The following is a 22,159-nucleotide window of genomic DNA, read 5'->3' as shown; positions in this document are numbered from 1 at the left end:
ATAAGTCTAATGGCAGCGCATGTACACACAGTTCAAAACCCTACAGTCCTTGCACAAATTGAGTAAATCTTGCAGGAATCAGGCCATTGTATTCTGGTATAGTGAAGTCAGATGGTCCCCATACGGCAGAATGTTGTGCTACCATTACAGCATGCAGCCATACCAATATTAATAATTTTGATATCTTGACAATGACCTGAGAACCACAGGAAAAATCCACAGAAGTACAGTACATACAGTCATGTAAGGACATAAAACAAATGTGTTGGTGGGCAGACAAGTACAGTATTTTGGATAATATGCACCTGCAACTTGATTCAAAGATCTGCATGTTGATTGGTAGCATAAAAACATAAGAACTGTCATACAGGATCAGACCAATGGGCAATCTAGCCCAGTATCCTGTCTCTGAAAGTGGCTAGAGCTTCAGGAGTGTACAGAACAGGGCAATTTGGAGAGATCCACCTCTGTCCTCCCCTTCCAGCTTCTGGCAGTCAAAAGTTAGGGGTGCTGTCAGCATGGGGTTATAGCCCTGACCTCTTGGCTAATAGCCACTGATGGACCTATCATCCATTAACTTATCTAGTTCTTTTTTGAACCCAGTTATACTTTTGGCCATCACAACATCCCCTAGCAATGAACTCCACAGGTTAATTGGGCATTGGGTGAATAAGTATTTTCTTTTGTTTGTATTAAGTCCGCTGCCTATTAATTTGAGTGACCCTGGTTTTTGCATTGTAGGAAAAGGTAAACAACACTTCTCCATTCACTTTTTCCACACCATTCATGATTTTATTGACCTCTATCAGACCTCTCCTTAATCATCTCTCTTCTAAGATGAGCATCCCTATTCTTTTTAGTCTCTTCTTGTATGGAAGCCAGATCATCTTTGTCTGAACCTTTTCCATTCCCACTATATCCCTTTTCAGATGGAGACTCAAACTCTAAAACTGTACTCAAGGTGTGGGTTTACCATGGATTTATTTTTCTGTCTTATTTTCTCTCTCTTTCCTAATAGGTCCTAATATCCTGCTAGCATTTTTGACCTCAGCTGGACCTTCAACTCCAAGGTGACTCCAAGGTCTTTTTCTTGAGTGATAACAGTTAGTTTAGAACCCATCATTATACATGTGGATTTGGGATTATTTTTTCCAATGTGCATTATTTTGCCCTTATCAACACTGAATTTCATCTGCCAGTTGGTTGGCCAGTCACCCAGGTTTGTGAGACCCCCCCTGTAACTCTTTGCAGTCAGCTTTGGACTTAATTATCTTGAATAATTTTGTGTCATCTACAAACTGTGCCACTTCATGGTTCACTCTTTTTCCAGATCATTTATGGGTATGTTGAATAGGACTGGCCCCAGTACAATTCCCTTGGGGACCCTGCTTTTTACCTCTCTCCATTCCGAAAACTGACCATTTATTCCTATCCTTTGTTTCCTATCTTTTAAGCAATTACTGATCCCTGAGAGGACCTTCCATGTTATCCCATGCCAACTAAGTTTCCTTACGAGCCTTTGGTGAGGGATCTCGTCAAATGCTTTCTGAAAATCCAAGTACACTGTATTGACTGGATCACCCTTATCCACATGCTTGCTGACACTCTCAAAGAATTCTAATTGATTGGCGAGGCATGACTTCCCTTTACAAAAGCCATGTTTCCTCTACCCCAACAAATTGTGTTCATCCACGTGTCTAATAATTTTGATCTTCATCAATTTGCTCAGTACTGAAGTTAGGCTTATTAGCCTGTAATTGCCGGAATAATCCTCTGGAACCCTTTTTAAAAATTAGTTTCATATTAGTTACTTGCCAGTCATCTGGTATTGATGCTTGTTTCAGCAATAGGTTACATACTACAGTTAGTAGTTCTGCAATTTCATATCTGAGTTCCTTCAGAACTCTTGGGTGAATATCATGTAGTCTTGGAGATTTATTGCTGTTTAATTTATCAATTTGTTCTAACAGTTTCTTAAATCTTATCAAGCTGCTTAACAAAAAATGCACAAGGCCAAGAATTTAACTATAGAGTAAATAATAAAATACCAAACACACGGGTTTATTCCCAAATAATTCATGTTACTACCTGACATGTCATCTGATGGCTCCCATTTATACTGTGGGGTTGAGTACATATCAGCTTTGGCAGGGCCATTCTCCAAGTGAAGTGTGGGGTGTATGGTGTGATAATCTACAGGAGTCCCATTCACTGTTACGAGCAGGACCTGCCAGACGAGGATTGGAGAAAGGCATTCCTTTTAGAAAAGCTCCCGTGTGAGTGAAACTGCTACTTACTAACTTCCATTAGGTACTGTTTCTAAAATATGAAAGAAACTTAATGAAATCATTTCAGCAGGTTTCTCTCTATGCTGAACAATCACACATTACACATAATGTTAACACAATTGTCCTAAGAATAATTTTAGCAGACCAATTTATGCTAAAAAGAATTACGACGCCGATTTCATTAAATTTTCTTTAACAAAACAGTAATAATTATGATGATGGTGCTTTGCACTTCTACAGTAACTTCCATCAAAGAATCTCAAAGCTCTTTATAAACATTACTTAATCCTCAAACAATCACTGTGAGGTAGGCATTACACCTATTTTAAAGACAGGCCTGAAGCATGGAAAGGTTGTGCCTTGTGCTAGGTGACACAGGCAATCTCTGGCCAACCTAAGAAAGAACCCTGATCTTCTGACTAGTTCTATGCCATAGCCATGAGTCCCATCCTTCTCTTTCATGCAGTCTTGTGGCTGGATATTTTTTAAGGTTAATTTTCTATCTAATGGTTTCCAGTACCGATGAAGATGATGGGTACAAATGATTTGCATTTTTAAAGCAGTAGGGTGATCTGCATTTGTTACAATTAGTAAAATTAGTTGTGTTTGTTACAATTGTTTATTACTCAATGTTTATGCCACTATTTGAACTTTCCTTTCTGCAATGTGGTGTTGGCCATTGTCCTTGTTTGGCAAGGGTTTCTAGCAGCTGGCCAATGGAGATGGGCCAGTTTTACAGAACGAATCTCACTGCAAAAATATATTGTGTGGTTTCCTGATGCAGTAGTTGTCAGAAGGGCTGGGGGCCATATTCAGGTTTGGTTACAGCTGTTTTTAGGCTGCATGGCGGAGGAAATCTGCAGCCCCATTTGTTAAAGTATGGGACTGACACAGAGCATTTCCCCCTTCAGAATCTGCTAGGATTTCCTGCCTTTGGGCTAATTACTTTGTTGCCTGTTCAAATAAAGTTTCATACTTTCCACCATTTTAATATTCAACTCAGGTGTTTGGTCATTTTTGCAGGACCTCAGCAATTCAACATGAACACTTTAAAAACACATCACAAAGAAGGAATTAAACCAAGTTATAGGGTAGCTTATAGAAAAGCAGAGTTGCATGTTTTGTTTAAAATACAAAGAACTAAGGAAGATCTTTTGCCAGTGAGTACAACCTCAAATATTCTAATGTCATGAGAGATACTTAGTAAGTTTAAATAATCAAGATTTCGGATAATCAAAGGAGTTCTCAATGTAATTAACAACAGGGAGGTTTGGCTAATCAAGGTTTTAATATAATGTCTAGACTAATAAAAAGATGAGAATATTTTAAAATTTCATGGAAACTTGTGTCTGTTAGGTATATCATAGAATCAAAGAATATCAGCTTTAGAAGGGACCTCAGGAGGTAATCTAGTCCAATCCCCTGCTCAAAGCAGGACCAATCCCCAACTAAATCATCCCAGCCGGGGCTTTCTCAAGCCTGACCTTAAAAACCTCTAAGGTAGGAGATTCCACCACCTCCCTAGGTAACCCATTCCAGTGTTTCACCACCCTCCTAGTGAAAAAGTTTTTCCTAATATCCAACCTATGCATAATCCATATATGCATAATCCATATTTATGCCATCTATATGAGTACAAATAAATTGCAAAGACTGATAGTATACTAACATCAGATGACTTGTATTCATCTTGAGTCATTGACAGAAGCTGTAAAAATCAATAGGACAGATTATTAATGAAGAAGCATAGCTCAAGCAGTAATAAGTTTAATAGATGCATGCATATTTGCTGATCCTCTCAACAGATCTGAATTAAGAAATTCAGTAAGAATTTTTAAAGAGTCAGCAGAATTGTATATTATGCCCAATAAAACAACATTCATTTTAGCATAATTATTGGTATAACTTTTATTTTTAAATGTCTTAATTCCAAATCAGAACTGAAGATGTTATACTGAAATTATATGTGATGGTCACGGGAATTCATCAATATGTTATTACAGTTAGTATCAAATGACTTTCCAATGAGACACTTAAAATTAAGGTTTTTAAAATGATTATTAGAATTTCTCCAAGTATAAAATCATTGTCAACAGAATTATTACACTAGGATAAAAATGTTATACCTACATTTCAAAGTATTAATAATATCATTGGAATTACTGAAAGAGCATTACATTTTCATCAACAGCATCTAATTACTGCCCTCCATCATTCAGCAAAAATTACTGATATATTCTGAAGCAGTAGATGAAGAGCTATAGAGATCATCAAAATGCACTCTAGTAATTTCTATTTGTTGAAAATTTGATAGATAATAATTACATAGGGCTAAAGGCTGCAGTCTTTTCTCAGGCAAAGCTCACGCTTGAAATCAATGGGAATTTTGCCTGAGAAAGGACTGTAAGATGTGACTTATAGAAGAAGAAAATGTTGTAACTACAGTATTTTGAAATTTGTTAAGAATACTCAAACTCATCTTCCTGCAACATATTGGCTTTGTCAAGATTACATTTGGCTTATAGAAGATGTATCTTTTGGACAAGAGAACATATTTTTCTACAAGTAATCAGCACCACATGTAGTGAAATATAGCAGAAGGCTTTTGTGTGGGTTTTTTTGTTTGTTTTTTTAAGAAAGCAAGCTTTGGGACCCATTTTTCAGTTTTTATTTATGAAAGTGGCTCTCTTGAGTTAGGCTGATAGGGTTGGGTCCTTGCTCTGTGACACGAAAGCAGTGTGTGAAGCACAATGATCCCACCACATTAATCAACTGTTACTGCCTTAGACTTAAGTCTACATGAAACTTTGTAGAGAACCATGGCCTTACAATAGGACCTAGCAAAGGCTACAATTGTATTATAGGAGTATATGTATTTTATAGTTTTTGTAATAAACAATTATGACTGGGGCAGCCCCTTTCTGTACTCCAAACCATTAGTGCTTCTCTTGGGCAATAGATCCTTCAACAAATGCAACTCTATCTATTCTTGTTCGTTCTATTCCTATCACCTATTGCCCACATATTACACTGACTCAGCTCCACTTCTGCTGAAACCCTCATCCATGCCTTCAGCTCCTCTCGCCTAGACTACTGCATCTCCTTTCAACGGCCTTCTCAATGCCCAGCTTTCTAGAATCCAGCGAGTGTAGAATGCTACCTGTCTTTAAAAATATGCAAACATCCTCAAACAACTCCACTGGATTGGTTTCATTTCAGGATCTGGTTCAAAACTAGCTTTCTTGTTTATAAAATCCTGCATGGAATTGTTCCTATCTAGCAGAATTTGTCCTCCAGTTCTCCCCTTTTTATTCCTTCTGCTTATTTAACACATTCTTCATCTCGCCCTCAACAACATCTCTGCACTGTCAACTTAAGAGTCTTTTTCTCTGCAGCTCCTGCACTCTGGAACTGAACTCCTGAATCTCTCCTCTTCATTTGTTATTTAAATGCTCTTTCCCGCTGTCATAATTTCACTTTGTAAACGTACACTACCGCCACTGCAAAGCATTCTGGAATACAAATTGTCTGAAAGTTGTGATACCATATATATCATATCACATCTTTTAACTGCCTTTTGTTGGTTTGTGGTTATCACCGGTCCAGATCAGACAGTATGAAGTTGGAGATACTTCCAACGTATGTCTTCACTGGCTTTTCTAATAGCAGCTGAGGATATTCATAGATTCATAGATTCTAGGACTGGAAGGGACCTCGAGAGGTCATCGAGTCTAGTCCCCTGCCCGCATGGCAGGACCAAATACTGTCTAGACCATCCCTGATAGACATTTATCTAACCTACTCTTAAATATCTCCAGAGATGGAGATTCCACAACCTCCCTAGGCAATTTATTCCAGTTTTTAACCACCCTGACAGTTAGGAACTTTTTCCTAATGTCCAACCTAAACCTCCCTTGCTGCAGTCTAAGCCCATTGCTTCTTGTTCTATCCTTAGAGGCTAAGGTGAACAATTTTCTCCCTCCTCCTTATGACACCCTTTTAGATACCTGAAAACTGCTATCATGTCCCCTCTCAGTCTTCTCTTTTCCAAACTAAACAAACCCAATTCTTTCAGCCTTCCTTCATAGGCCATGTTCTCAAGACCTTTAATCATTCTTGTTGCTCTTCTCTGGACCCTCTCCAATTTCTCCACATCTTTCTTGAAATGCGGTGCCCAGAACTGGACACAATACTCCAGCTGAGGCCTAACCAGAGCAGAGTAGAGCGGAAGAATGACTTCTTGTGTCTTGCTCACAACACACCTGTTAATACATCCCAGAATCATGTTTGCTTTTTTTGCAACAGCATCACACTGTTGACTCATATTTAGTTTGTGGTCCACTATAACCCCTAAATCCCTTTCTGCAGTAATCCTTCCTAGACAGTCTCTTCCCATTCTGTATGTGTGAAACTGATTTTTTTCTTCCTAAGTGGAGCACTTTGCATTTGTTGTTGTTAAACTTCATCCTGTTTAACTCAGACCATTTCTCCAATTTGTCCAGATCATTTTGAATTATGACCCTGTCCTCCAAAGCAGTTGCAATCCCTCCCAGTTTGGTATCATCCGCAAACTTAATAAGCGTACTAGTACTAGGAGTACTAAAGTTACTACTGCAATTGTTGGGGATATAGGAATATAGCAATCTCTTTGTTGTTATAGTTCAGTGTCCAGTTCACTCAGAGCAGTTTTTATTATTAATTATTATTTCTACTACTACTACTACTGTTATTGTTACTTCCATCACAGTATTCTTGGGGATTGGAAATGTTAATTTAAGGCTCACCCTAATACTTTTGGAGCCAAAATCTGTGGGCAGCTGACCATATGAGAATTCCTCTAGTGGGCAGGGAGAAGGGGACTCTTTGTTGCTGTGAAGCTGGTGGAGTTGGCTCCTACACCAACTACCCTCCTCGTTCTGGCATCGGGGTGTACAGGGAAGAAAAGGAACATGTTGGTGGCAGGCTGGGTTGTGTTGCAGGAGGGCGAAGGCAACTTGGCCTCACCAATTAGGGAGCCTAGTCAGCTGTCATAAGTTAGATCAGCCTTTATTGCAGGTATCTGGCTCCCGGACAGCACTCCCTACTCTCCTGTCCAAAGGGCTGCCCAGTGCAGGAGAGTAGGTAGTAATCCTGGATCTTTTTGTTTTGGAAGCTGGAAACACAGGAAACATTCTGCTTTCACTTCCTAGCATGGTCTCTTGTTTTTCTTCTTCTAAGTTTTACAAAATAATAACATTCCTTTCCCTACCTTTCCCCAAAGTCTTGGTGTCAAGCCAATTACATAATCACTCACATATTTTTACTTGGAACTTACACTACTATGTCCCCAAATAGTAATACATTACTTTACAAAGTTACCACAATAAAATGAATTGCACGTTTGAAACATTTTGACGTAGGGAACCCTTTCCCCAGGTCTTACTTTTCTCTCATCAGCTGTGTAGTGGCTTGCATACCACAAACTTCGTCTCCTTGAGGTCGGGTTGCAGTCTGTTTCTTTGTCTTCTTCACTGATACCAGATTTCTCGTCATCATCCATCTCCTGAACAATGGGAATGGCAGGGATAGTTGTAATTCTTAAATAGTGATTTTCTAAGAGTAACACTGTGGTACCCAGATGCTGTTTTTCCTCTAAATTATATACCTTGAAATATCTTCTAGTGTTTAATGTACTGTATCTATGATGGATGTGTTATTAGTATGACATTTTCAGAAAATGATGACAGAGCTATTCTATAATTGCTAAACCCATCAATATCAAGATGTTTCCTGATTCCTACAGGATACCATAAGTAACCAGACGTCCACATCCTGCTTTATAGTATAAACCAAACCATAAAGTATAATGCAGATATGTAATCATTTTAAAGCTAGATTTACTGAAATTAAAACTCTCTGTTTGTCTATTTGAATGTGGGGACAGCATTGTCTTGCTATACTGAGAAGTAAATTAAATGAAAAAAATATTTTCTGGGCATATGTAATACGTATTCAAAGACTACAGAATAACACACTAATCCTGTTCCTGATGTATGGTAACACAGTAAATGGATCAGGACAGTGAACTGATTCAGAACATCTACAAGCCACACCTTGAACAATTATGGAATCACATGCCCAATGGGAAGTTTCTTCCAATCCCCTACCTCTTAGTAGTTAGGTTTTAATCTCACTGTGAATAACAAAACTGAGGATTTTTAGGATAGAGTGTACATGCTCTAAAGTGGGTTATCCCGTGAGGAAAAGCAAACTACTAACAAACATTTGAGTCTAACAAACAGGAAGCATTAGAGTCTGATACTGCATTGCTGGTGCACTAACATCATAGTTACCTTAAATCATACTTCATCTCTATGTAATTTCTATCAGCCTGGGCTAAATAGCAGGCAGTTTAGAGAGTTGATTACACATAAGTATTAAGCCAAATTCTGATGTCATTTATACTGCTGTAAGGCCCCAATTCCGAAAACCAATCCCTATTTAACAAAGCATTTAAGCACATGCTTAACTTCAAACACATGCTAAGGTCCCACTGGCCTGAATGGGACTTAAACATGTGTTCAAGTGCTTTACTAAATTGCAACCAAAATCCAGCGTATCTATTGACTTCCGTGCTCAGGGTTTACACTGATGTAAATTAGAACAGATTTTGATCTAGTCAAGTAATTTTCATATTTTTTCCCCCACTTTCAATGGTCTGATTCAACAGGGGGAAACATGATTTTTTCTGCACATTTTATTCTTTCCATTTAGTAGATACATTTTATTTCTTTGTTTCAAATGACACCTGAATTAAATTGACTTTTGATTTACTCCCCCCTCTTTAAAAAAAAAAAAAAAAAAAAAAAAGGAGGACAGTATCATAACCAATGTCCACTCAGCTCTGGGAACAATGTTTGTCAGTTTATTTGAGCTCCATCTGCTGACTCTATTGAAACAGCACAAAATGTTATTTTTGTCTTCTTCCTCAGGCCAAGATTTTCAAAACCAAGACTCTGAAGCTGGGCTTTAATGGGGGTTGTGAGGTTCTCTGCCCTTTTATATATCAGCCCACTTATTCTGAAGTCTAACCCATGAAATAGAGCTGAGATTTACAAAGCTGCCCTTGGGAGAAGGGTGCCTAAATAATCCAGGTGGATTTGAAAAACCCACTCTACAAACCCCATATTAAGCTCCTCTTTTTAAAAAGCTCAGCCTAAATAAGCAGTATGTATTAATTTATTTTTACTTCTCAAAAGCATAGCAGCACATTTCACATATGTATGTATATTTATATTTAGAATCTAGAGGATATTTCAAACCAAATTTTAACAAATGTAAAATAAACTAACTATAAGGCTTAAATTTTCCATGCCACTTTCATGTATTGAAAGTTTTCAGATAAAAGTGTCCCACAACAAAACATTTACCAGCAACATTTAGTTTGGCATCGATTTGACCAAACAAACACTAAGTGAACTGAGGCATTGAGATAATGATTTTAAATGATACAAACTTCAGGTGGTGATGGGTGAGGGTGGGAAATGGTGTCTTGTTCAATCTATTTCAAGGATGAGGAAAAAGAGGTAAAGCAGATCATTATCTAGCAGACAATCTCATAATTCTAGGTTGTCTTTGGCTTGTCCAACACTTCCAGTTCTCCCACCATACAAGCAACTATGATGGTTGAGTGCACAGCTCCAGGAGAGTTTAAGAGTAGCACTAACAATGTTCTCCCAACCTCCACCTTCCCCACCAGACTAACTCAAACAACATTGCAAATAGTAGAGGCCTGGTTCTCTTCTCACACAAGCTTCACAGTGAAGTTATTCCTGATTTACATCAAAGTGAGCAAGTGAAGAATCAGGCCCTAGATTCATATTTTAAATATTATCCAGGGAACCTCTGGACAAACTGATTCCTGATATAACTTCACTGAAGTCACCAGAGATAAATTGGCTCTTCTTGTTTTATTAAATTATTGCAGGACTCAAGGGCCCAAACATGAGGTCCTTACTCAAGCAAACTTCCAAACAATTTTAATGGGAATTTTTCCTGAGTAAAGACTGAAGGTGAAATTCACCTCTGCGTAGAAGTAGCACAATCATGCACCATTTAAAATCCCACATATACTCCTTTTTGAGCACTTTTTCTCACCCTGAAAACTCAGGACCCAAATGTGGGCATAATTCCTTGAGCATTAGACTCATAGACTTTAAGGTCAGAAGGAACCATTATGATCTTCTAGTCTGACCTCCTGCACAACGCAGGCCACAGAATCTCACCCACCCACTCCTATAACAAACCCCTGACCTATGTCTGAGCTATTGAAGTCCTCAACTTGTGGTTTAAAGACTTCAAGGTGCAGAGAATCCTCCAGCAAGTGACCAGTGCCCCATGCTGCAGAGGAAGGCGAACCACCCCCCAGATCTGCCCTGGAGGAAAATTCCTTTCCGACCCCAAATATGGCGATCAGCTAAACCCTGAGCATGTGGGCAAGACTCACCAGCCAGACACCCAGGAAAGAATTCTCTGTAGTAACTCAGATCCCTCCCTCTCTAGTGTCCCATCACAGGCCATTGGGCATATTTACCGCTATTATTCTGAAGTTGCATTGTACAGAATAGAGAAATACCATCTGCTTTCAGATTGACCCATTCAGCAAATTTATCATCTTTGCCTTCTGAACTTGGTTAATAATGTAGAAGAGGTAAAGATAAGAGCCTCACTACTATGCTGCTTTGACATTGTTTCAAATTGTAAAAGCAGAAGACACAGGCAGCTACAGTAAAAGACAAGGACCAAATTCAGGTCTCCATTAAAGTAGCATAAATCCAGAATAACTCTATTGACTGCAATGGAATTACCGTGGATTTAGACTGGTGTAACTGAGAATAGAATTTGGTCTAAAAATCTTCTAAGACAAAACAAGTAAAAAGAAAAATCAATTCCTGATCCATGGCACAATCAAAGGAGAAAAAACATACATAGTGAAATAGTCTATAAAACTGCTAAGATTTAGAAACCTTTATGGAGAGATGTTGTAACAGTGTATCTTCTGCATCAAAAAAGAAGCCATAATACAAAGACAGCATTTATCTTACAATGTTTTCATATTTTGATATTTTCCCTTTATAAAGGTTAACTTTTGAAGACATCCCCACCAGCTTCCTATCCTCCTAAAAATTTCTGACTCTTAATAAAGAGGCACAAGGCGAGTGAAGTAATAAATGAATGAAGACATTAATATTTCACAAGGATTCAACTGAAATTTATACTCTTCACAGCTTTAGTGCTGTGTACCTGTACTACTATGTTCAGCATTACCAAACCCAACTTCAAAAATCATGAGTCAGACCTCCACAAATCATTCCATTTTTAAAAATAATGAAATTTGGGCTCATTTTATTTTCCTTTTGTTTTCTGAGTCTTCAGGGTGCCTTTGTAATCAGGTTCCATGCTTTTCTCCACAACCATAAGATCGAAGAACTTTACTTTTTAAAAAAATGGAAGGTGAGATGTTCACATAATCACATGAATCCTGGACTTAGGGCTTTAAGAAAAACACCAAATATTGCTAGACTCATGATAAAATTGAAAGATTAGGCAAAACTACGTATGTTTTAGAGTATCCTGCACCAGACTGCAGCTGATATTTTGGTTTTTGGGCAACGAGCCCTTGAGGCTGCTTTTAAATTTTCATTCTCTATTGCCTTTGGTATGGGGAAATTTTCAAGGCAGTGTAAAGACCATGAAACACAGAGGAAGATTGCTCACCAGTAACTCCTGTGTGCTGCACTTACTACTCATTTTGCTGTGACTTTATGGTGCTTTGCACTATGAGAAGAAAAAAAAAATCCTACCTACCATAGACAATATTCACACAGACTTCCACAATTCAAAAGTAAGTTAAGAGCTGATCTACACTAATGCTCTGAGACGATCTAAGTTACGCTAGTTCAGTTACGCAAATTATGTAACTGAAGTCAACGTAACTTAGGTTGACTTACATCAGTATCTACATCGTGCTACGTTGACATGAGACGATTTCCCATTGACATAGCTTCTGGCTCTCGGGGAGGTGGAGTACACAAGTTGATATGAGAGCACTCTCCCATCAATTTAGCGTGTCTTTACCAGACCCACTAAATCAACACCGCTGCATTGATCACAGCAGTGCCGCTTTAGCTGGTAGTGTAGACATGACCTGAGTCTTTGATCCCATAGGCCTTAATCACATAAGTAGTCCCATTGACTTTAAGAGGACTACCTATGTAAGAGCTGGAGGGACTTATCAGAAAGAATGTATTTAAGACAGCAGCTTGGAAATGGCTGCCTCACATAAAAATTTCGTTCTACTGTTTGCAAATGCCAGTAATAATCTGAGAATCTTACAGTCATTAGTGAGCATTAGAAAAATTCTACTCTGGCAGCTTCATTCTCTTCATAAAGTGGGAAGAAAAAAATATATTATCCTTACAACGGGCTCTTGTAGCCAAAGGCGAATAAGAGTTGCCAGGGTGTAGTACATCATCAGCAGTAATATGGGATTGGCATGGTGATACCAGAGTAGGTCTTGGTTTGCTATGATCTTCCAGGTGCTTGAGCAATTGGTTTGAATTACTGAAGTGACACCAAATAACCTGTTCAAAAAGAGTAAGAAAAAAATTTAGAGAACAAATATTTAATTTTAAAATGTTTTAAAAGTGCAATTAATAGATACATTATTATCTATCTTAATTTTGTTTAATTTTTCTACTTCTGAAACATTGGCTTTAATACAGTTTGATTTGATTAACATTTTATTTATTTAAAGTGTCAGCTGAAATGCAGGTCAAAGTCAACGTTTTCATTTCACAACATTTAGTGAGTACAAAAAAGGGAGGGTTTTTAAAAATAAATTAAATAAATAAATATATGGAGATATACCTATCTCATAGAACTGGAAGGGAACCTGAAAGGTCATCAAGTCCAGCCCCCTGCCTTCATTAGCGGGACCAAGTACTGATTTTGCCCCAGATCCCTAAGTGGCCCCCTCAAGGATTGAACCCACAACCCTGGGTTTAGCAGGCCAATGCTCCCCCAGACAGAAAATAAGGACATTATGTCTTTGCACCTCTCCATTCCAATGAAAAAACTACCTTGGACCTGACCCTTGTCGACCCAGGCCTGAAGAAAAGGAAAAAGAAAACTTCATGGCAAATCTGCGTGTTACATCATGGTAGCCACTGCCACTCCCTCTGGGTCCAACCTTTAACATTTAGTAAGTTATGATTCATAACAAATTAGTAAATTGTCCCACATCATCATTCTAGTCACTTTGTCCAGGATAGAGTTGGAGATCAACTCTCCTCAGTAATATCTACGGAGGCTTCAGAACTTGGAGTTTTAATGCACTGTCCTAAAAACCTAGGCCCCAATCCCCCAACACTTACATATATATGGGTAATTTTACACAAATAAATAGTCCATCTGAATTCAAAACTGTTCTAGATGGAAAGCGAAGCCATTCAAGAAACACATTTTAGAGGGGGGCACAAAAAAAGTTATTTGTGAAATTACTTGTGAAAAACAACATAGGTGAAGTTTTCCACAAAGAAAACATGAGGCATCTCAGAGAAGGATTTTTAAATTATTATTTTCCTTTGGTCTGGACCTCACAAAAAATTCTGGCTGGTAAGAATGGCTTTCTGCAGATTGAAAATTATTTCAAACAAGAAAACTGCTGTATTTTCTACAATTAAAATTTAAAGCAAGATGCTAGAAATTTCACACCAAAACTGGTGAAAAGTCCATAATGAATCTAGTCCCTACAGTTTAAAATATTTTTGCAGAGTTCTAAAGCAGGGTTATTAAAGTCTTCACCACGATTTATCACTATTTAACTAAAGTTTAACTAAAGATGGCAAAGCAACGATTTCTTTGGAAGACTTAAACAGTGATCTCTATTCACCTAAGTACACTGTATTTTTTAATATCTAACTAGGCAGTTAGGCATGCCAGATAATGACTTTCTGTAGGATTATTGCATACCTCACCTTCTGACTTCAACCAACCAACACAATAATCCCACAGAAACGTACTGCCTGGTGTGTGTCTTTTTGAGGTTATGAAAGGAAGAGAATTATAAAGGGGAGATTATACCTTTTCATTTACTAGAAATTAGCAATATGGGTGTAACAGCATCAATCACTAATCAGAAATCTCTAAATCCGATATTCTAACACATTCTATTAAACAATTTCCTTAGTGGTCGCTTCTCATTCTGAGCGCTAACATGAGCCAGAGGCTATAAACTTTAAGACATTTTACAGTTTTTGGGTGGACCCCACTGCTTGGAAAAGTAAGAGAGAATTCTGCATACAAAATAAAATGCTGTAACTATAGAGGAGCCTGAGCGGCCAGGTTTGGATATGGCCCAGAATCAAATTTCCTCTGAGTTCAAGCACATTTGGACCTGGTGATTTGGTTCAGGTCTATCTAACTGCAACATATTCTAAACTGTGTTATGTTAATATTTCTACTATCATAGTAGAACATCCTCTGTTGCCTTCTGCCTGATCTCTCAACCAACTCGCATCTCTTCTCTCTTACTGATCAGATACATCCAGCTCCCACCATTCTATCTTTCTCCTTTATTTTATGCTACATTCTTCTTTCTACTATTTTAAAATTTTATTTGTAAGTACAGCATTGAATCACACCAACTCTGTTTCACAACTGTATCATTGTTTCAGGTCATTATCCAACTCTCACTGAAGTCAATAAGAACCTTTAGTTTATACTAAAATCAGGAAAAGAAAAGATAAACAGGAGGACTTGTGGCACCTTAGAGACTAACAAATTTATTAGAGCATAAGCTTTCGTGGACTACAGCCCACTTCTTCGGATGCATAAGTGGGCTGTAGTCCACGAAAGCTTATGCTCTAATAAATTTGTTAGTCTCTAAGGTGCCACAAGTCCTCCTGTTCTTCTTTTTGCGGATACAGACTAACACGGCTGCTACTCTGAAAAGAAAAGATGTTACTGTAGGTCATCTACTTTATCTCTCTGCCAGTGTAGAAATGATTCCTACAATATATATATTCTACTGCTTTGTACAAAATCTACAGTAATTTTAAAGTTTCTAGATTTAAGTCTTCATTTAACCTCCCTTGGAAGACTACTACACATTCTACATGGTTTTACTGTTCAGAAGATTTTCTTGTTATTCAGCATAAATACAGTATTCTTTTCATTCCCATTTTGAACCATACTAATTAATTCAAGTCCCTTCTAGCTGTTTATTCCTATTAAATACTTGTAGATCATTACAGTGTGCCCCACTTAGTTGTCACATAGCTATGCAATACCTATTTAGCTCTTTTAACCTTCTCATAATTCAGTACCTCTAGATCGATCATTTTTTATCTTCTCTGAAGTCACCCATATGTTTCAGCATTCTTCCAGTATGAAGGTACTCAACACAATATTCACTATGTGCCTGATCCAAAGTATAGTCAAGTCAAATGGAAATATTTTCATTCATTTAATGGGCTTTGTACCAAATTGCCTCTCATGCAGCATTTGTGCCTGGCCATTAGCTTCAATTTGAATTGTGGGTGCACAGAATCACTAAAGATCAGACCTTAAAACCTTTTAGTTATTCAAAGCTTTTAAATACATAACAAATATTCTAGGATGATTTCCATAATACGAAGTTGCATGAGAAGTGATATATGACATATCATGCTTCGTTCTAGATATTTTGATGTCAGAAACATGTCACAAAATCAGCCCAACTGAGGATCAGCTACATTTTGAGCTTGGTTCTGACCTTAGTAGACATCTTTTCCAACATACATAGCATATACCATAAGTAAAGGGAAAAGAGGAAATAAAATGCAAAACTTGACAAGCATGTAGCTTGTTCAGTCTGGACACCGGAAAAACATCTGGAGAAACCCATCTACTACTGTATACTCTTTGCTTAAAAAAAAAATCATATTTAGCTCCTTGTTAAACAAATGATTTTCCAGGTACAACACAGTGAGCCATTTCATTTGTGCATAGAGGCAGAAGTTGTATTTTTCAAAGTACAATTTAGTATTCCAAAAACATATTTTATAGAAATCAGTGAATTCACAGAGAGGCAATGATCCAAGAAGTGTTTTAAATTATGAAGGCCAGGAGGAACTTTATTACTCTGCTGAGGAACATTAGGAAACAGCTCACTTAAAAATAGCTTTTAAAACAAAGGTAACAGGTGGTTGTCCCATTGCTGCTTTTCAAGCCCATTTTCCCAGCAAAAGCTTCCTACTGAATCTGTGAAGTATCCATTTGGTGGATGTACTCTGAACTTCCAAGACTCTTTCTGACAAATTTGCAAGCTGTGACTATGATAAATATTTAATAGTAATTTAGCAGCAAAATCACATTGACTTAGAGTGGAAATGTTGCTTTTAATTGAAAACCATGAAAAACTTTCTTTCTCACGATATGCGAAATTATGGAGTTGTTGAAGGGTCACACAGATATTGGCTGTACTCAGCTCACAGCTAACACGTGTCCAATTTACAGCAGTTTATTGGTACTTTAAGATGTTATTAGAATCAGTGCTATGTTATGGCTTTAAGTATCCACTGATTAATGGTTAAGCGAAATTAAATATACATTATCCACAAGACTGCTGAGCAAATTATTTATGATCAGCTATTGCAATATATGCTACATACAGTCGTCATGAACTGGGGCATTTTACATTTCAAAAACAGATTCACAGGTCCAGATTCTGGTCATGTTGATGTTATTAGCAGTCTACCCATGGACTTCAATGGGACCGAGTCTTGCTCCATCAGTTTTTAAACCAAAAGAGCAATTATGATAATGTAATCTGACTCACTGTGTAAACCAAGTAATTCTTGCATTAAATCATAAATTGCAGTTGAATTCAAGTGTATACTTTAGAAAGACATCTAGTCTTGATTTACAGATTCCAAGTGATGGAAAATCTATCACATCACTTGGTTGGCTGTTCTAATGGCTAATTACCTTTATTGTTAAAATTTTGCACTTCATTTCCAGTTTGTATTTGTTTAGCTGCAACTTCCAGTAATTGGATCTTGTTATACCTTTCTTGGTTAGATTAAAGAGTCTGCTACGATAAGATACCTTTTCCTTGTGTAGGTAATTATAGATGTAATCAAGTCATCTCAATCTTCTCTTTGATAAACTAAATAAATTGAACGCCTCGAGTCTCTCATAACTACTATTTTCTAGACCTCAAATTATTCTTGCAGCTGTACTCTGAACACTTCAACTTTTCAACAACCTTTTTTTCAAATATGGACACCAGAAATAAATTCTAGTAATAGTCTCAGCAATGGCATATGCAGAGGAAATTCCACCTTCCTACTCCTGCTCAATATTCCCCTGTTTCTACATCCAAGGATTACTGCAGCCTTTCAAACACAGCATCACAATGGAAGATTATGTTCATTTGGTGATCTACTATAATAACCAACTTCTTTTCAGAAGCACTGTTTTCCAGGATACAGTCCTCTATCTTGTAAGTGTAGCCTAGATTGTTCCTATATACATAATCTCAGATTTTGCTGTATCAAAACAAATATTGCTTGCTCCCAGTTTACCAAGCAAACCCGATCATGCTGTGTATGTAGGTTCAGAAGGATTAGATTTTTATCAGTCAATGTTGATAAGCGTCAATTTCTCTGTACACACACAAAAAATATTTCCATCGACAATAATCGAAAATTTACAGCTATGCAAAGTAAGAAAAATGCTTCTTGAGAAATGATTAGTGCTAGATTTAAGGATATTTACTTTGTATATTTTGAAATGTGATGTTGACAATTTGTTTCAACAGCTATGAAGATTTAACTTTTTGAATCTCAACATCTTCTCTCATAAATAATTATTACCTGACCCCTCACAATTTTCCCCAACTGTGAAAATTTAAATTGATAAAACTTCATACTTCGCTGAACAGCAGTGATATGAGTACCAACTGTTGTATTACACCCTTATCATTACACAAGGACTGGAAAAGGAAACTAGTTCCATTTAATACTTCCATGTCATAAATAAAAAAAAATTGGCTAAAGATGCCAGTGTGTATCATTATCAAATATGAGATGAATGCACTGTTGTTACAGTATGAGATCTGCCATTGCAAGTTTTTCATACGTTAGATGGCAAAACAAAAATCCTTCTTTGACAGTGAAGCTTTTCTTAACAAAACTTTTTTTTTTTAAATGTAGTTAAAATGTGTATGTACAGTACTTCTGATTTCACATTTTACATTTTGGAAATAACTGAGTAGGACTTCATTAATGAAGTTCTCACTTAATTTGACTCCTATTTCTGGTGTTTAAGGTCAGGGAATAATATGATATAAAAATGTTATTTTTGATCACTTAATGCCAGAAACAACCACGTTGCATTAAAGGGTTAGGAACAGTCATTAAGCAATTAAGACAACTAAAAGCCACGTTTGCTGCAGAAAGCCTGCAAGTGAAAAACTGACAAGGTCATAGAGATTTAGATCCTGATTCACTAGATGGAAGTAAAACACATAGCAGTTTTTCTCATGAGCACACACTAACATGCAGCAATGTGCAAACCACACTTTATTCAGGTAATTACGCATAAAAAATTCATTCAGTGCTTTGGATCAAAGAGGACATCAAGTGATTCATAATGGCAGGAAAATGTCTCTTATGTACTATTGATTATGCTTCCTCTGAAGGGGCTTAGAGTGCAACTGATTCTCAGGCTGGCTAGAGTTCTAGTGAGCCTCTCAATGGCCTAATCACAAATACTCATAAGCAAAACACACTGTTTTGTTTTTGGTTCTCATGTATTCTTGCTGGACCTCAAAGTCTGGTGATTGAGAAATGATGGTTTTTGTCCCATTCTAATTGCAACTGTTGGCAGATTTATAAAAGCTAAACCTGTTTCCAGTATTGTCAAAATTCTCTCTGAACACCTGCCATAGATCATTCAGGTCAGACAAATAACGTGTTTACATATATGTTAACATATAACATAGTCTTTTAGTGTTCTATCCCATTCAGAGATGATAAAGTGAAGCGATGGAATATGTTACATCCTAACAGCTATTGAAATGCTGGAGAGGTTTTGTTTTGGTAAATGCAGAAAGAAAAGAAAGAAAGAAAAGGATCTAAATGATTCTCCAAACACAGCTGAGACTTACTTTTTTTCAAGCTGACAGAGCCAAAAAAAACCCAGAGATTAAAACCAACCAGCCAATTCCCACCTATCCCCAACCCCCAAAAATCTGTACAGCTATTGCATGCAATGTTACTTCATCTGGCAGAAGCCAGAAGCCACTGCTTCCGTAGGATGTAAAGGCAAAAGGAAGTATAAATTCCCAGAACAAATGTGATTGTGTTATCTTTTGAGCTGGGGAAATGATAATAAAAAGCATCGCCATTATAGTTTATAAGGAAAGAAACAATATTTGTAAAGGGAGTAGAAGCTCTTGGTCCCTCACTACAGGGGGATTTTTGTAACCAGTGTAACATAAGTAACAATGCTGTCTAATTTTAGAGACAATAATGCAAAATGCTTTCATATGGTGCTGGCCCTCCTTCTTGTTTCCAGTTGCTACACTGCAGTCAAATAAATTAAAATGCACTCTTAAATGCTTTTCTAACATTCCTTTTTTATACACCACCTTCTCAGATATTCTGTACACTGTGGGGCCATATCCCCATGCTCTGTTATGTGGCTGCAACTCCTATTAATTTTAGTGGACAGTTACTCCATTATAACTAAGAGTACGTGGAAATAATGGGCCCATCCCTGCAATTGGCTCTTCAATGGGCTACCCGTGGACCCAGAGGTCTCCCTGCAAGGATGATGTCTTTTTCCTTTCTTTCTCATGTAACTGGTACCACTATCTGGTAATGTATGTCATGAAGTACAATCAATGCAGCATCTTAGCATAATAGTGTAAAATGAAAATGTAATTAGGGATTGGAAACTTCAAATTGCAGCTTTGCAAAACATTTAGAAATTTACTGAATAAAGACATTTTCCCATCAAAAGCCTGCATATCACACAAAGGGTTTTTTTAAATAAAGATTTCTCTCTCATCTTTAGACCTTACTTTATGCTAAAATATTCCTATTACTGCTAATACAAATGTTAATACTTAATCACGCAACAATATTAATGCTAGGTCCGTATTATAAAAGCAATTTGTTCTAAATGGAGAGAATCCCTGATTATTCACTCTGGACCTGCTCGCTTCTAGCATAAAAGTTTTACCATAGATGTAACAAAAGGTGAAAAATGAGTATGGGTAAGTCTATTACAATGTCAAATGTTGACGCAAAACGGGAGGTGATCAGAGAACAGGACAGTGAAAAGATCAAAGTTTTATACTGCTGAGGCAAAGGTTTACAGCAAATTCTTATAGGATCAGCATTTCCTCTTTGTTTATTTACTTTTTATTATTACAGAAACTTTTTGCAGTGCCAGATGCTTATAAAGTCACTATTTAAAATAACAGCAAGATCAGAGACTTTTTTATTTAAAGTAGTGTAATGCAAATTAAAAGAAATCCCTAGTCCCCCAGACTAAGATACAGTACTAGAACATAATGCAACTTTCCTTCTTTCTCAATACTTGGTATAAATTGAGGGGTTTTTTCCACTTTGTTTCAGCCCAAAATATAATTATCCTAACAAAAGTGTGGTTAGCAAAACCTGAAATGAATAGAAATGAACAGATTTCTTTTTAATTTCTTTGGAAACACAAAGATAGTCCAAAGGTGAATATTTTTAGAAATGTTGGTAAAATTTACATTGGCTATTTTAAAATCAGCTGAACATGGAAAAAAATGATTTTTCATGCTTTACAAAAATTGTTCAGATGCTTTTCTTCCTCGAGTCCTTTAAAAAGGTGGCATCTTTTTTAAACTGCAGACTTTACTTTGATTTAGCCCTCAGTGATGAATGTGAGCTTTGTCAAATCTGAAATTGGCTGGAATAAAAAATGCATCTGGAAGTAAAGCAATTGCATAGCAAAGAACAAATACCATTATTACATATCCTTTTCCTCAACAATGCCAGTAGCCCTTACTCACACAAGCTATCCCACTGATTTCAGAGAGACTAACAGGAATGAATAAAGGCTACTCACATGAGTAATGGTTTGTAAAATCAGATCTTTAAAACATGCTCCAAATTCTGTTATCCAGATAAACACACACACACACACATATATCACTTGAATCTCACATCACACACTGAAATAAACACATACTCTTGAAAGGAACCCAGCAGGTCTGACAGCCCCTCCAGACCTTATCTCTACCCCAGAAGTTTATTACAAATTGTACATACGCTGTAGGATGCAGCACACTTTGGGGCACAAGCCTCCAAAGTACACTACATTTTAATTGACTGTACATTTTAAAAGAAACATTGGGGGACGGGGACTACAGAATAGGGTAAGGTGGCCAGAGTATGTTGAGGGTCCAGAAGGATTAGGGTTAAGATGATCAAGTCAGCCTTTACTAGTGGAAAAATTAGCATTTCTTTTGCCAACCCAAATTTCCTTGAAGAGACCATAAAAACTTATCTTCGCCAAGGGCTTGATCCTGTAAGTCACCTCTTCACACAGCTCAATGGGAGACCCATGTACAGAGGGCTTGCAGAATCTGAAAGGGTTGAAGCTTTTAAATTGCTGGTTTTGAGTGATGCAAAAATGTTCATAACCAGTTCATAACATGTGAAAAAACCCCTTGTATTCATACTTGGATAATTCAAAATTGGCTTAATGGAATTTTTGCCATGTTTACAACAATTCATTGTTTGCTCATAATTCTTCTCAACCCAATTTTAGCTCAAGGAGATTTTTTT

The 22,159-nt window shown here is 37.1% G+C and overlaps 1 protein-coding gene across 7 annotated transcripts in view; it reads right to left on the bottom strand.

Moving 5' to 3' along the window:
- Positions 1-22,159, bottom strand: part of PIEZO2 (piezo type mechanosensitive ion channel component 2) — a 425,559-nt gene that overhangs the window by 112,607 nt on the left and 290,793 nt on the right. For 4 of the 7 annotated variants that reach the window (XM_065582028.1, XM_065582030.1, XM_065582032.1 and 1 more), the window contains exons 8-11: positions 12,748-12,910; positions 7,711-7,830; positions 3,958-3,996; positions 2,089-2,227 (exon numbers count right to left, since the gene is read on the bottom strand). In XM_065582028.1, coding sequence (XP_065438100.1) covers positions 2,089-2,227; positions 3,958-3,996; positions 7,711-7,830; positions 12,748-12,910 — 461 coding nt within the window. Of the gene's footprint in view, positions 1-2,088; positions 2,228-3,957; positions 3,997-7,710; positions 7,831-9,783; positions 9,829-12,747; positions 12,911-22,159 lie in introns of all 7 variants that reach the window. The other 3 variants (XM_065582029.1, XM_065582031.1, XM_065582034.1) reach the window with 2 other exon arrangements.

Source organism: Chrysemys picta, chromosome 2 (genome assembly GCF_011386835.1).
Source record: "Chrysemys picta bellii isolate R12L10 chromosome 2, ASM1138683v2, whole genome shotgun sequence".
NCBI lineage: Eukaryota > Metazoa > Chordata > Testudines > Emydidae > Chrysemys > Chrysemys picta.
Note: the sequence above shows the minus strand (reverse complement) of the source record. Positions and strands in the feature narration are given on the sequence as shown.